This window comes from Manis javanica, chromosome 4 (genome assembly GCF_040802235.1).
Source record: "Manis javanica isolate MJ-LG chromosome 4, MJ_LKY, whole genome shotgun sequence".
NCBI classification, from domain to species: Eukaryota; Metazoa; Chordata; class Mammalia; order Pholidota; family Manidae; genus Manis; species Manis javanica.
The window spans coordinates 159,426,965-159,444,265 of NC_133159.1; the positions used below are offsets into that span (position 1 = coordinate 159,426,965).

Consider the following 17,301-nt stretch of genomic DNA (forward strand, 5'->3'; position numbering starts at 1 on the left):
CTCTACCTTTAAAACACATGTGGGATTAGAACACTTCCCACCACCTCTATCACTACACAGTTTTCTCTTGCTTGGATTATTGCCATAGCTTCCTAACCAGATTCTCCAGTTCCAATATTGTCCCAAATACAATCTATTCTCAATAGCAAGTAGAATGATTCATTTCAAATGAGAAGTCCAATCATGTCACTGCTCTGTTAAAAAATCTTTGAAGATTTTCAGTTTCACTCAGAGTAAAAGCCAAAGTCTTTACAATAGCCTACAAGGCCTGATAAGATCTAGCTTCCCATTTCCTCTCTGGCCTCATGTCCCTTTACTCACTCTGCTCCAGACACACGGGACTATTTATACTTCTTTAAACTCAAGCCCCAGGGCCCTTGCACTTGCTATTTCCTAGTTTTCTGCAGGGCTCTCTCTTCATCTCTTTAATTCTTGTTAAAATATCACCTCACTGAAGCCTTCCCTGACTTACCCTCAGCCCGCAGTAACTGCTTCATTTTTCTTAATAGTACTTATACCTTCTAACATACTGTATAAATTACTTTTTTTACTTTGTTTATGGTCTGTCTTTCCCCATTAAAATATAAACTCCACAAGAGCAGGATTTTTTGTTTTCTTATTTACTCTTGTATCCCACCACCTAGAATAGTAGATGCTCACTAAATGTGTATAGAATGAGTGTTGCATGAACTCACCAGGATCACTCAGGTCAGTGCTCTGAAGAAACGTACGGCAACGCTCCTTATGCTCCTCAAGGGAACTCCTCTGCTTGTAACTCCTTCCGCAAAATTCACATTTATAGGGTTTCTCAACTATAAGGAGAGCACAGGGGCACTCAGTGACCCTCAGGGGTTACAGAATCCATGATGTCCTGGGACTGTATGAAAACTGTCTATTAGGATATGAGGCTGCTAAGAGAAGCCAGAGTATCTGGATATTCTGCACTTACATTTAAGTTTAGTAAAATGAAATAAAGTTATGTTGTACAATTGATTATCATGTTAGTCTTTGAAAGGATCGTCTCCTCTCACAAATGAAAGGATTATCATTCAGCATAGTGTTTTGGCTCCAGAGACAATCTTGTTTCTTTAGGAAAAAAATAGAGTGTGTCTTTTTATTCTTCAAGGTTAGTGTGGCTTCAGAATGGAATAGGAACGCCAACACCAAGTCTTGCAGGAAAAAAAAAATACAAAGATATTTAACAAAAAATGTATTAATAAAAAAGTTAAAAAAAAAGAATGGAATAGGAAGAGATCCCTTATTTTGGGACACCCACCTGGCTATATGTAAGGAATGCTGTGGGAGCTAGCCGTTCCATAAGAAACTGATGGCCTTTCTAGGGCATTGACACACTTAGGTAAATTTAGTTTATTCTTGCCAAGTGGCTATAGCAAAGTCTGGGGTAAATCATAAAAACTGAGCTAGCTAACTGAGGATATTTTTGAGTAACAAAAATGACTTCATTTTAATTTGTAAGATAAAGCAAGTTTCTTCAAAAGTTCATCCATACAATTCAGCCCATCCTTATCCTTCCAACTCCTCCAAATGCTTTATTGCTTAACATGTAAGTAATAACTTCAGCTCTGTGTGCAGGACTGGCCTTTCTCATTCGTTGGTAAAATGTACCCTATGAATTTGTCAGTTTTAGGGACTGAGATTTTTACTTTCTAATCCTCTTGCTCTGTTTAAAGCAAAGCCTTCAGAATTTAAAGCACTGCAAGATCCTTACAGAATCCAAAATGAAAATAAATTTAGGTTTGCTAGGGCTAAAAATGTTAAGTTTCTGAATATTGGGGTCCTCTGGAATCTATCTTAAAAATGACTACCATTGTTGGATCTTACTATAAAAAAGCAACAGAAGATAACTATTCTAATTTTTTGGATGAAATGCAGCCTTAATTCATTACTCTGAAAAATGAACTGTAAAAGAAACCCTTCTTTTGCCACTTATGATCTCTCACGGTGGGTTTTATTGGGGCTGGTTTTTTAATCCTTAGTCTCCGAATTGTGACCAGTTGTGGGTTTGGGGCTGAGTTATATCAAAATAGTATGTGAATTGACATAAAAACAAGCCGTTTTTTTTCCCCCTTCAATTTAAGGTTTGTCAGATAACATCAAGAACATGAGATCCCAAATTTGAAAATAAACTCAGTTTTATTTTTCTAGGAGGGAAATTCTAAAAGCTGAAAAAAATTTATTATCTTGCTTGTTAAAATAAGAAAGTGAAAACATCATGATGGAACATAGCTTTTTATGAATTGCTACTGCTGCTCATCTTTTAAAGATTAAAAATAAATAGGTTGATCAAGAGGAAGGTTGGGTTTAAGAATTTTAACCCATGTACACCTAAAATTAATACAATGTTATATTGTCAATTGTATCTCAATAAAAAGGAATCAATTTAGCTTAGATTGGCCAAAAGTAGCCCCCCAACAATTATTTATACGGAGTTTACAGGTTTACATAATTTATACACTGTACATCATATGCTTGTACAGACTTTTGAATGAAAAGTATTTGAGTGCTTAGGGAAATAATCTTTTAATAAAGTTTACCATAAGAAAATATTGATGGCTGTAATTTTTTCACAAAAAATTAAGAGGCATGTTTATAGGGTAGCCTCCTCCTGTCTGTGTTGTTCTCTAGGGGAGCAAGGATGGTAAGGAGATGATCATCCCCATCGAGCCAGACGGAGAGCAATTAATGCCTTAATGGACGTGTAATTAGCCCTAGAGGTCTCTGCTGTTGTAACCCTTCAGAAAAGGAATGACAGATTAAAACCTCTGTACTTAACTCTTTCTAGTTTTCTCAGTGGGCACAGAGGAACACTCATTCACTAAATATGGAATGCTCATTGCTCTCACTTACCAGAATGTGTCCTAAGATGACCTGTTAGTGCATCTCTTCTCTGGCATGCGTAATTGCAGAGGTGACACTTAAAAGGTTTTTCCCCTGTGTGCAGTTTAATGTGGCGGAGGAGGTTACCTTTCTGAGTAAAAGATGCCCCACACTGATTACACTGGAATGGGCGTTCACCTTTAAAAGGACAAAAAGGAGATTTCTGATCACGGCAAGAGCCAAAACATATGCACAGATTAGATGCCTATGGCAAAACTCATCTTTTAGACAGTATCTGTTCATATTGGGATCAGCTGAGAGCTGTATTTCAAGGCAAGCATAAGGCATACTTCATGGACTCTTCCCTCTGGAAGAGAAAAAGCTTTCAACTAGCAAGGCTCCTTTAGGTATCATCCTGTTTTGGAGCAGGGCAAAAAAGCCCAGAGTAGCTTTAGACATGCTTTGTAGATATAAATTTTTATATTACTTAACATTCCTTTTGAATATAATCTCAATCTGAAAAATTAGTCATGGACTCAAGTCCTAAAAGAATATCAAGGGCCAGAAATGCTTCTTTTTTAGTCTTCATATCAGATATCAGATGGAATCTACTGGGCTCAGTAGGACTGTTGTGTTTATAGGCATTTCTATAGACTGTTTATTGTCTGAAAATGAATTTTTTTTAAAGTGCTAATAAAAACTATAACCTTTCATCTGCCAACTTTGGACCCAACCCAATAAGGAGATCTGCTTTTTTAAAAAGTTATGCAAAAATATATGAAAGATGCATTCAACTCCTCTTTATTAGCAGAAGAAAAGATATTTGGCTGACCTAGAACACTGCTCTATACAGTTTTTTTTATTCATAGAATTTGCAATATGTTTGCCAAGTGCATAGCAAAACATGAATAAAAATCAATGAGTAAATGGAAATGCAGAGAGGGAAAGATACATCAGAATTATAGCAAAAATCAATGAAAGTGATCAGAAGTCATCCCAAATTCCATCGCTTCATTTCTCACATGGCTGCATTAGGACAGTTTTCAGAAGAATGGATAAAGGAGACTATTTACCAGTATGGCTCCGCTTATGAACCATTAAGACATTGAAGCTAATGCAGGATAATCCACACACATCACAGTTCATCTTGCCACTGGCTGGCCTGCTACTCTCGTATGAGACAACATGTCTCTCCAACTTAATGTTTTCATATTCATTATAGTCTCTTGGATAGCTGTAAGGAATTTCAGGCTCTTCTGCATTTTCCATAGGCTCTGGCTTTAAAACATTCTCATCCCTTTCATTGTATTCATCTTTCACTTTCATTGAATCATCTGCAGGGAGGAAAATGTAAGAAATGAACAATGACTGTATTTGGAGCCAGCCATCAAAATAGCTCAAAGAGCAGAGACCCACAACCAACAATTATATACCAAATGAAGCTAACATAATATTGTACTTCTAAAAAACAAGAAAGCACAATTAAAACGATCACTCATTATTTGAATTCAGAACTACAGTCAGGGAAACACACACACACACACACACACACACACACACACACACACATGTAGATGGCAGTGTTTTAGACCATCCAGAAAATTAGAGATAATAGATTTTAGCTATGACTGCTCAAAGCCACCATGAAGAAAACATTTTGAGCAACTCTTCTCCAGTACTGGGGGAGAAGAAAGATTCTCACTCAGATCTAATACCTTTTTGGTGGCTGCAGTTAAAAAGCAAGATGTGTGGTCTTTGGTTTCAAGAAGTCAATACTATTATAATCCTTCAAATGCATTCAATTTAAGCCATTAAGACTGAAAGCTGAACAGTTAATATATATATTTTTTTAATTTTAAGCTGTGCTTTGCCTCTTCCCCTTCCATGTACATGAACTGCTAAAAATGAGTCTTATCTATCTTGGAACTGATAAAGAGACAACACTGAATATAGAGAAAGCTGGCAGTACTAGTGAAATACTGTTGAGAAAGATAAAAGGAGAAGTAATGCTTTAACATAACCTTCTAAGGAGTCACTTTCATTGACACAGGTAAGTGGAACTCAACCTGAGCAAGGGGAAGCGCACCTATACCCAAGTTAGGGCTAAACTCAAGATCTTAGAGTTACAGGACTGGACAGGAGAGGAGGGGCTGAGCAGGTACTATATTAAAAAGAGTTGCAGCACTCTTAAGCTGCAAAACATAAGACGTGAAGAAGGCAAATTAATGCACCAAATACTAACAAAACCTAAGTATTTGCCTGATGTAATAATAATAAATACTTGTAAGGGATTTTTCATATATAAAGTATGTTGCATAAATGCTTACTTTTTCAAATATTTGTTCTTAGAAATCAGAAGTTGTATTTACCCATGAGGAATCATAAATCAATGGAATTTTAGGGTTGGAAGGGAATTTAGAGATCATCTAATCCACCCCTCCTGTTTTGCAGAAAAGGAAATCCGGAAACAGAGATGTTTTCAGTGATTTGTCCAAGGTCACAGAGCCAGTTAATAGCAGATGTGTGATTAGAATGCTGAATGTGGATTTGACAGCACACCTTAGACATATAAAGTCTAAGTGGATTCTTACTAACATATTCCACACTCTGCCATCAATGGCATAGACTTTAAAAGCCAAAATACTCTGAAGAAAAGATATTTTAAAAACTACATCCTTTCCAAAAAACACCGGTAAGTGCAGCTCCTTTTGCCACATAGGAGGAAGTACAACTGCAGCTGTGCCTGACTTGCTACCTTCAACTCAAGTTTCAATTTTCACTTCTATCAAGGTTACCTTTCATCTGTATTAACTGTGCTTGCTTAGCAGAGCAAGACAGGGCCTAACCACCAACAGAGGAGCCATTGCTGAACACTGTTCCACTGCTTCTCACCACGGTTCATGGTTCACAACCTTTCACTCTTTGATTAGAAGAGATGCAGGGCTAGAGGACAAGTACAACATGTTTCAAATTTGCCCGTTGTATGCATTTGGGTTATATGTGAATTAATATCTGTTTCCTACATGAAAAGAGGCTCATTCCCTTCTTTCTCTGGACAAGTCTTGCCTGTTTTCAGATGGAATGTTTGCTTAAGTAGTTCTTGTTTTTTTTTAATTTTTTTTTTTTTTTGAGAGAAGGATGCACCTGAGGCTGTACCCACCTCCCTTCCTTCATCACTCCAGCTGTGGGTGATATCCCACCAAAGCTTGAGTGCTCTTCAGTTTGCATGTAGGCGTTTAAAAGAACCTCAACGGAAAACTTCAGCGATTGAAAATCAAAAACAGCAGATAGAAAGGAGCAGCAGAAAAGGATCCTTTTCATTTTGGTTATAAGATGTTAATATAAACAGACTCAGGCCATTCTGTGGTCAGTGACAATTAAAAACTAGTAGAATCAATTGGTTGGTCTTTCTGAAAACACAGGACATAAGAGAGTTGCTCTTTCCCTCAGGATTTTGGCTGTGATGTGTTTGACCTAGTAGTACTCAATACTACACCGATCTGGCTCAGGATAAACTCTTGGCTTTTATCCTTTAGGATTTAGCTATAGAACAAGGAAGACAGTATTTGAGACCCAGGATCTTAATGGAACACATAAGAGTCACATGGACAAGGTGTTAGCGAAGTCCCTGGGACTTCATGGTCCAAAAAGAGTTCTTGGTATTGTTTGTTAGATTGCCTCTGGAGTCTTACCAGTTTTAGATTAAAGAACTGGATGGCCTATCTGCACAGTTACTGAGGACAAACAATTCATTATGGTTTATCATGTGAAGGTAAGCAGAGTTGAATATTAGAATACATTAGTATCTAAGGTGAAAATGGGATTCCTGAGAGATTATAGGGTTTAATGCCCAGCCCCTAAATATAGCCCACCAAAACTACCAGGAAAGACATGAGTCTGCTCTGATGAAGAGATTCATTACATCCCTTGGGAGGAAGATTTATTGGAGCAGAGGAAAGGGGGGCATTTAATTCAGTATCCCTTGAAAATATAAATAAACATGTTTAAAGTTAAACTTGTCATCTTTGAAGTCCAACTTGCTTCTAATTTATGACTTCTTTGTATTTACAAATGGCGTCATCCTTTTCCCAGTCTCTAAGTCTTGAAACTGGGTCCTTTTCCTTTCAATCTCCCCATCAACCCAGTCTTCAAAACCTATACATTCTATGTCATCAGGCTCTGTCTTCAGGCTCTCTAGATGCCACCTCTTCTCCTTTCCCTTTCCAATTTAGATAAGCCTCTCATTTCGGCATGCCTAGACTCATCCTCTCTCAACATTCTTTTCTAGGTAGATTTATTACAAAAGTAATCCATGCTTACTGCCTCTACATCCTTGAAACTGATGTAAAATTCCCTGTAATCTGGCTTCACCAAACTGCTCCCCTGAAGAGCATCAGTAATCTTCTGATTCATAAATCCAATGCCTTTTTGTGTGCCATTCTCCCCAACTTCTCCGTAGCCCTTGACGCTATTAACCACCATTCCTTGTTCTTTTACACTCCTATTTCTTCAGTGTAACCGTACCTTCTTTCCTTACCTTCCTGATTGCTTTTTTCTAGCTCCTTTTCCACCCTTTGCCTCCAAATACCGTCCTTAACACTCTTTTTTTCTTCCCTCTACACCTTATGGCAATTCACCTACTATTAAGGGCTCCAACTAGCATTTTATATGATTAATCCTCAAATATATATCTCCAGGTATAATCTCTCTCCTCTCCTTCACTCCTTCATCTCCAAAGGTCTTCTGGGTATCTTTCCAGTTACTAAGGCTAGAATCTTCACAGTCATCTTTCTTTCCTCCTGTTTGTGCCCACATTCAGTTACCCATTGGTTCTATTTTTGTGCCCTTTCTCCAATCTGTTCCTCCTCTCCATTGTTTTGTATACTCATTATCTTAAACCTCAGACCCTGTTTACTCTGCTCAGTATCTATTGTGGGAGCCTCCACATCGTTCTCCCTGCCTCCTCTCTCTCTCTCCTTTCCAGCTCACTACCACAGGTGTATACTACCACCAGATTATTCTTCCTAAACTGTAGCTTTGGTCATATAGTGGCCCTGTCAAAATTCTTCAATATTCTTTACTGCCAACAAAATAAAGTCCAAACTCAGAAACAAAAAATTAAAAGGACTTCCAGTATCTGGCCCCAATCTATCTTTGTAATACTGATTTTGAATGATTAGATATCTTTAACTGAACTAAAGAACTTCTAAGTATTCTTGCTTTTATTATTTCCATGGCCTAGAAGGTCTTCCCTCAACATTGCTACAGGTCCAAATTCTATACATCTTTTAAGGCCAAATGAATATGCCCTTTCCCCCCATTATGCCTTCCCTGATCCCCTAAAATGAAAAATAATCTATTCCTTATCTTTGAGTTACTTAAAACTCACCTCATCTCCTGTATGGACATGTAAACTGTCTGAGGTGAGAAGCTACATTGTTTGTTGTCTACTTACTTACTTACTTACTTACTTACTTACCTACTTATTTTAATTCAGTATCCCCTATGACACTGCTTAGACTGTATCTGTAAGACCAGAGCTTGCATGGTTTTAAAATAGACATTTTGGGGGTCTCACCATAGATCTACTAATCTGGGTGTGGGGACTGGAAATACGCATTTAAAAATATGTTCTCTAGGTAAATATTATGCACAATGGAGTTTGAGAACCACTGCTCTAGAGTTTGACACAGGCTCTACATAAAGTACATACACAACAAATGCTCAGTACATCAATATACCACTGCTTTAGCCTCCTAACTGGCCCACAGTGTATGTGATCTATGTTTTATACTATATATTATTGCCAGATTAATCATTCTTTAGTACTAAAACCCTTGTTCAGAAACTATAAATGATTTCATTTTGTTCACAGTTGTTCAAACTCCTTATTGGGATGAGACATTGGAGGGCCTGTCTAGAATCTGCTCTGAGCCTACCTGATCATCTGATTTCTCGTTAGTGTCCTTGAATCATTTTTCTCTCTAGACTAGAGCCTTGCTACCCAAACTGAGGTCCTTGGATTAGCAGTTCCAGCATCCCCTGAGAGCTTGTTAGAAATGCAGACTTTCAGGCTGCACCCCAGACCTACTGGATCAGAATTCACATTTTAGCACAATTCTCAAGGATTCTTACACATCTTAAAGTTTGGGAAGCACAGTAGCACCCTGACTGATGGTAGCTTTCCAACCTCTTCTTCAGTCTTTCCCACACCTAAAATGCCCTCCTTCCACATCATGTTCTATTTAAACTTCCAGATGCTGTTTAAATGCCATTTCTTCCATGCAGTCTTTCTTTACATCCTAAGCTAGAAAAAAAATTCTCCTGCTCTCTCATTCTACTTTATATTTAACATGATACCATTAATTCACCTAAAAATTCACCTTAATACAGTTGATATGTTTGTAAAATGTTACACGTAAAACCAGTAGGATTGTTCCACTTATTTACATTATATATTCAGAGATGTTTCTCTTCATTTTTCATTGATTGTTCAGTTGTTGGTGACTAGCAACATGTGAACTGTTAATAAAGGCAGAAAATTTTAAAGGTCTGGGGAGAAATACTTGAATAGACTTGAGGAACTGCCCCACAGTATTCTGAAGTCTTTTGTAAAGTGACTAAACCTCTTGCAATGTGAATACTTTCTCATTTAAGTTTTGTCAATTTCAGTGTCTTGTAATATGTATCAGGTTTCTTAGACACAACTTAAATTGCCACTTAAAAGAGTATCAAGAATCTTCACAAGCACGAGCAATATTTTATTTCTTAAGCCAGCTGTTGGGTCCATGGATGCTCATTTTGTTATTATTCTTTAAACCATACATGTAATTATATTTGCCTTTTTGAATATATGATATATTTCATAATCAAAAATGTTAAAGGCTTCCTGAGTAAATTTTTTATAATTGAACTTGTGGAGAAAAGAACACACCAAACCACAAATTGCTTATAAAGATAATTGCTAAACATTCCCAGAGGGGGTAAAAGATGCCTAAATTGAATCTAGCCTGTAGAAAATTAGATTAAACTGAACTTCTTTCTAAAGGAGCTACTCTGGGGTACAATTGCTCCCATCTTTGTCTATGTTCTGGAGGCCTCTGAGGAAGATGACACACACTAACACACACACACCCCAGAGAGAATTTTGTAGGCTGAAGAGAACAAAGCCTTGACTCGCTGGGGCTGATGCACATGGTTTCGTTTCCTGGGGTGATGGTTATCACATAAAAGGCTTGCGCTCCAGAGTAGACATTTTTGGTTTCACCTGAGACATTGCAAAAACAATGGGTCTTGGAAAGGATCCAACATCTAAATCCTTCAGGGGCAATAGCAGTCTCAGCCAACTGTGCCTCAGTTTGTTTTTACAAGCACATAAAATGCTCAGTTGGAGAGAAGAACCCATCAAAGATAGCAAACAGAACAGGCAACTTGGGCATCTTGGATAGCATGTTAGCAGTAATTTCCCAGGGTATAAAGGAGGCTCTGAATTTCCACTTTGAACTATGAGCTCTCTGAATCCAACTCAAAGAAAGACAAGACAAAGTTTAGAGTAACAGCCTCAAGTTTGCCAGAGATACTGTGAGAAGGGACAAAATGAGAGAGGCTGTTAGGGAAGACACAAAAGGGTGATGTTGTTTAAGTGGTTTACAAGGATTAGGGGTCATAACCATGAAATCCTCAGCACATGCAAAAGTCAACTGGATAACAAAGAAGCTTAATCATCTTAATGTGGCATTTTAATGATGCCACTGATTTGCTATGCCAATTCAGAGATAATGAGGCCCTAATGCTACAGATGTTCAGCCAGGCTAAAAGAAAGGGGGGTGTGGGCTTTTCTAGCATGCCATTTCCTAACTATCCAATTAAACAAATTGTGAAAGCATCTAAATACTTTACCAGGTTTTGACAGCTGTTAATAGGATTTAGATGCTTGAAGCACTAAAGAGAAAAATGGGAGATATATGTATTGTAGGTATTTTGTCTACAGAATTTACTATCATCCAATACAGCAGAAACAGATTAAAACCGTTTTCCTTATAAAATTAATGTCTCTATTCCTTTCCCACAACAGCCTCTTTGTATTAGAAACAAAAATCTGAAATTATGGGTCATTTTCATTTTCTAATTTATATTTTTATTTATGAAGTGAGGAGGGAGAAAAGCCAGGGATATTTTGAGAACTAAAGAATAAGAAGTTCTAGTAGTTGCTAATCAGTAAAATTATAAAGCTTCCATGAAAATAAAACTTTTAGTCATTAATTTATAAGATCCATTACGTTTTCATTTTTCTCTTCTTTTAAAATTTAAAATGACAGAGTTCTAGTAATTTGTAAAACATCTATTTTAAAATTAGGGAAAAATCTGGAAAAGGTGAATCAGACTAATAAGAGATAAAATATTAATACCTCAATAGCAGCAAAATAAAAAATAGTAGTTTGGATAATACTTGGTTTAGTTTAAGTTCTCATTAAAATATATTCTTATCAGACTTTTAATGCTGCCCTTAAAGAATCTAAACTGTAATTAGGAAATCATGTCACTTCAAATTCAAGGACATTAGCATGAAAACATGAACAAAGTTTCCCTTGCAAAGGAACCACCCTCAATTTTACTAATGACATTAATCTTTGTCTTACTATCTGACTATCAAATAGCTCATTCATTGCCATAATAATAAAAATAATTTTTCTTAATAATTTCAGTGCAGTTATTGCTTCCCCAGTAGAATAAGAGGAGATTTATTACTTTTAACAACAGGGATACACTACACATCAGTTGTAAGTTGGGTTCCAGCAGCTCAGCTGGGCTGAACTCTTCAGATATCCTGGGGCCAGGTGGATTCCTTGTCTAGAGTTGTGAGGACAGAAGAACATGGTGTGTAAAAGTTCCTTCTAAATGACAAAGCAGTACACAAAGTATTTTTTCATTTCTGTCCATTATAACTATGAACTTTTTCTATTGATTTAACCTATGTATCATATTATTTCATATTTATATTTTTGAGAAATAGCCACTATCCATTGAAATATAATGTGTGAAAGTACGTTTAAAGAGGCTGAGGTGTTAGATGTTGCCTAAACATCCTAGAGAGAGACTAAAGTATGCACTCAGCAGACATTTCACTTATAAATCCAGAAGAAAAAAACCTTCTTTCATTCACAATTCCCTTGCATAGAATAGTCACTCTTTTTAAAACCACAAGTCAATAAAATATTTAAAGCACATTAAAATGATTCTTAGAAAAATTCAAAAATTATTCATTCAAGTACAATTAAATTGGCTAAAAGTAAGAAAAGGAATGAAAATGTAGAAGATGTAAGTAGTTCTTGGTATAACACAGTATGTGCTGTGTTATGTGACAGATAGCATGTTTATTTCCCATGTAGACTAGGAGTATTGTCAAAGCAGGGGCCAGGTTTTAATATTTGCATCCCCAGAACCTTACAGAGGGTTCTCTTTCTATAGGTATTGAATGAAAGAATGAACTCTTTGGAAAGCCTGAACCAATTTAACAATAATAAGAAGGCCAGGCAGGGAAGAAATAAGTCAATTTGCTCTGCCACTCTCTAACTTTTCTACAACATTCTGAAGCAAAGCTGAATATGTAGTTTCTCATGATACATCAGAGAAAGTCCCACGCCCCACAGGATAACCACCAGTCCTCCCGTTGACTTCTTTGCCCTCGGTGGTCTGGCTGCTGCCCCTCCTGTTCTATCACTTTGAAACAGGATGCCCCTGACAAGTCCTGCTTCTTGAACCTCTTCCCTGAGTTCTATTCACATCTGGTTCTATTCCTACCTCACTTACTCATTTACTTTCTCTGTTTACTCCTCTTTCTATCTCCTAGGTGTGAATGTTCTCCAGAGGCCTGTTTCTTGAACCTTCATTTCATGTATTCTCCTGATTCAACTTTCTGTTGCTGATGACTCACTCCCAAATCTGTATTTCCAGCCTCGTCCTCGCTGAGCCCAACAGATAATTCCAATCACTTCTTAAATTTCTTATACTTGTTTCACACTCAACAAGTTGCAACTTAGCTCATTGTTTCTCTCCTTTCTACCTCCTTGCCAAATCTGCTCCTCCTATGGTATTCCCTGTTTTCCCACCGATGAGTGGCTGTTTGAGGTCAATGACTATATATTATTCCACTTGCACTCTTAACATTTAGCACTGTGCTTGGCACATAGTTCAGCAACTGCTTACCAATGAACAGAGGGAAGGAAAGAGGGAACAGTTATTCTGTTCTTTGCTTTAAGTACAAAGTGAGGAGATATTTCGATATTTAAGCACAAAGGTTGGATAAATTTTTAAAAATTGCACAGATTGTAATTTGCCTAAGGCTAGCATATCAAGCTACAGTAAGGAAAACAATAAATTGTATTTCTAACTTAAGATATAACAACCAGACCCAAAGGGTATAAAGGATTCTTGGAAAAGAGGGAAATGACTCTAAGGATTAAGATTTAGAATTCTTGCTCTTTTTAACATTCAATTAATTAAAACAAAATATGTTATTTACATGAATAAAATTTACTTATTTACATTATAAAAGTTACCATCTGCTACATATTATTTGGACTTTTCTTCCTCTCTGCTTCCTCTACTCCCCTCTCTCGGGTTTTCAAACAATGGGATTAAAGCACTAAGAAACATGAAAGAAATTCAGCACTGACTTGTCCTAGGTGAATGTACAACATTAAAAACACATAAGGGAATAAGCTAGCTTGTCACTGGAACATGCTTGTCCCTGGGGGTAAAGTATAACAACTGTTTAACAGCTGCCCAGTAACACGCTTCAAGGCTGCAAGCAAAGATGCATCCTAGCTCCACCAGAAACTGTGAATGGAATATTGCCTGGCAGAATAAAACTAGGATGGACTCTAACCAACAAACTGGAGTACATGCCCCTTTCTATTTCAAAGGAAAATTCTAATAATTATGAATAGAGAGGTTTCTACTAACAGCTTTCAAACAGCACCAGAGTGGGTCCTGATAATTATAAGGAAGGGACAATATGATATTTCATTCTTATTTTGCCCACTGAAAAGAGATTTGAATGTCTTTTTTAAAAAAAAGTTCTGATGGAGAAGACAAGTAGTGGTTTTACAGCATCTTACTACGCAGATGGACAGTGATGGTGAACGGGTATGTGGAGGGGACTTGGTGAAGGGGGGAGCCTAGTAAACATAATGTTCTTCATATAATTGTAGATTAATGATACCAAAAAAAAAAAGTTCTGATGAAAGACTATGGCTTTGTAGTAAGGCAGAATCTAGGTTCAAGCTGTACCAATTTGCTGTGTTGATCTCGGCAAGTCACTTGATTTCTGTGAATCTTCTCATTTGTGCAATGATGACAATATTTATACCAAACAGGGTTGTTACAGTAATTAAATTAGGCAAAATAATGTCATAAAGGCCTAGAAGCTGACACATAAGATCTTTGTGACCTTGAGTTAGGCAAAGATTTCTTAGATGTGATACCAAAAGTGTGATTCCTGTGAAAATATTTTACAACTCAATAATAAGACAAATAACCCAATTAAAAAGTGTGGAAAAGATTTGAATTGACATTTCGCCAAAGAAGTTACATGAATGAATAATAGGCAAATGAAAAGATGTTCAAAATAGTTATTAGAGAAATGCGAATTAAAATCATAATGAGATACCACTTCATGTCCTCTAGAAGGGCCATCATCAAAAGACAGATAATAATGTGTATTGGTGAGTGTGTGGAGAAAACAACTCTAATATGTTGCTGGTGAGAATGTGAAATAGTGCAGCTGTTTGGAAAAATGTTCGGCAGTATAGTAGGCAGCTTTCTAAAATGGTTCCCAATAATCCCTGATTCCTACTATTCATATCCTTGTGTGATCTTCTTCCCTTGAATGTGAGTTGGACCTACGTGAACTGCTTCTCGTTAATAGAACATAGTAAAATGGGGAATCACTTCTGTTATAAGATTAGAGAAGATTGTGACTTCCATCTTTTTTTCCTCATTTTCTCTCTCTGATGAAGTTAGCTAGAGAGCCCACATGATAAGGAACTGAAGGCAGTTAGTTTCTGGCCAACTTGTAGTGAGGAAATGAGGCCCTCAGTCCAACAATCTTCAAGGAACTGATCCTGATAATCACATGAGTCAGTAGAGGAGTTGATTCTTCCCTAGTCAAGCCTTTGGATGAAACCACAGTCCAGGTCAGTACCTTACAGCCCTGTGAGAAATTCTGAAACAGAGGACCCGGTAAGCCATGCCTGTACTCCTGAGATAATAAATTTATATAGTTTTTAGCTACTAAGGTTTGGGATAATCTGTTATAAGCAATTAACAAATAATACAGACAGTTTCTTATAAAGTTAAATTTACTGTAAAACCCAGCAATTCCAATCCTAGGTATCTACTCAAAAAAAATGAAACATATGTCCACACAAACACTTACACACAAATGTTCACAGCAGGATAATCCATAAGAGCCAAAAATATGGACACGTTATGTTGATCAACTGGTGAATCAATAAACAAAATGTACTTTATCAATACAGTAGAATACTATTCAGAAATAAAGAGAGACAAATTACTGATATAGTCAATCAAATGGATAAACTTAAAAAAACACATTATGTTAAATGAAAGAAGCCAGAAGCAAAAGACTATATATTATGTTATTCCTTTTATGTGAGATGTCAAGAAATGGTAAATCTTTAGAGACAGAAATCAGATTAGTGGTTGCCTGGGGCTGGGGGTAAGAATGAGGATTGTCTGAAAGCAGGTACAAGAGATTTTTTTTAGGGTGGTAGAAATTATCTAAAACATGGTGCTCTTGGCACAACTCTGTAAAATTACTAAAAATCATTGAATCAAACCTTTAAATGTATGTAAATTATAACCACACTAAAGCTGTTTCTTAAAAAACAGAACTCTATAAAGGTGAAAACAAACAAACCAACAACTGATAGCTAGCTGCACAGATACTGACTCTCTCAAGATGGGAGATTTTAGCTTACTTAGCCACTAACTACAAGAAGCATTATGACAAGGGTAGCTTTTGAGTTACAGCTAATCCCATATGACAAATCCTCATAGGAGTATCTTTAACTCCTTTTGATCCTGTGCAACTAATGTCATGTCTTTTTCAAAGTAATTAATAAGTGTTGTGTTAAAATATACAAGGTGCATCTGCTCCGTGGCCATAGGAATGGAGGCTAAACCAATCAACTGTAAAAATTGGCCTCATAAGACATCTCCCATACTTAATTATCTTAGTATTTATTTATTTTTATTTAAGTATAGTTGATATACAACACACTTAATTGTTTCAGTATCAACTTCAGAGAATACCTAACTACTGAGTTTTGCTAAATTGTGCTTAAATCCTAAAGATCCAGATTTTCTAACTGTATTACTTCTTTGTCATATTTTGTGCTTTCATGTTTTTACGTGCTTTTGTCTCACTTTCATTCTGTTAATAATGTAGTATGATTTACTAGGCTATGATTATTAATTAATTAAAAAGCACTATCCCTAACTTACAAGTCAGGAGTGGTATAAAACACATGGGGAAGCTCTCTGAGGGTTTATTCGGGGATATAAGAGTTTAGTTCTCCCATAAGAAAAAAACACAAAGAATTATCTCTTTTATGTAATCTCAGAGAGAGAACTAGTACACTTTGAAGCACTAGAACTGGAAAATCAAGATGATAGTGAGGAAGGAACAGTTTATATAAGAATGCCCGAAATAGTTCTGGGCTCTAAGCAATGAAGAAAGGTAATTAAGGTTCAAAATATGTGTCCAAATTTTGTGGATGAGAACTATGGCTACAAGCCTAGACTGACTTAAGAGAAGCTGATAAAAAGCCTTTCCTATTTTCTCTAAGGCTGCAATGAGCTTCCTTGAGTGTAACAAAGGGTAACAAAGGCATGACTGGGGTTTCTGTCTCTGTAGTCACAGGTGCAGAAAATGCTGGTTCTAACAAATCTTGTCAATGTTTTTAATGCCACCAGACTGACTAATAAATATAGTGAAATACCTACCACAATTCCATTTTTACTTACTCAGTTGACATAATTAGCAAATCTATTAACGGTAAGGTTACAAATTATTTTTAATTATTAAACCATGCATCTCCATATGTTACTGTTTAGACAGCATCACCCACTGCAAAATATAGTTTTCAAGACTGTCATTCCTGCAACCTCAAATCTAGATCCAACTGCAGTCAGTTAAAAAGCAGATTTCAACCAGGCAACTGAATGAGAAAACATCTGGACCTACCAGTCAGAATGAGAAAGGTCGCGTGTTAAATCCAGATAATCTTGTTTATTGGTGTTTGAAGGTTATACACCAAGGGCTGGATTACCAGAGTCCTCTGTTAGACCTGACTTTGACATCTTCATTCATCTGCTGTGTGTGTGTGTGTGTGCATGTAATACTATAACATCCAAAGCTTTAAAACTACTGAGTTG

General features: G+C 36.6%; 1 protein-coding gene across 3 annotated transcripts in view; it reads right to left on the reverse strand.

The window, feature by feature from the left end:
* The window catches only part of IKZF3 (IKAROS family zinc finger 3), a 72,836-nt gene that overhangs the window by 23,027 nt on the left and 32,508 nt on the right, over positions 1–17,301 (reverse strand). The window contains exons 4-6 of one of the 3 annotated variants that reach the window (XM_017648595.3): positions 3,912–4,172; positions 2,869–3,036; positions 696–812 (exon numbers count right to left, since the gene is read on the reverse strand). The exons of 1 other annotated variant lie outside the window; for it this stretch is intronic. In XM_017648595.3, the coding sequence (XP_017504084.2) occupies positions 696–812; positions 2,869–3,036; positions 3,912–4,172 (546 nt within the window). The remainder of the gene's footprint in view (positions 1–695; positions 813–2,868; positions 3,037–3,911; positions 4,173–17,301) is intronic. One more of the 3 variants, XM_073235560.1, reaches the window with a different exon arrangement.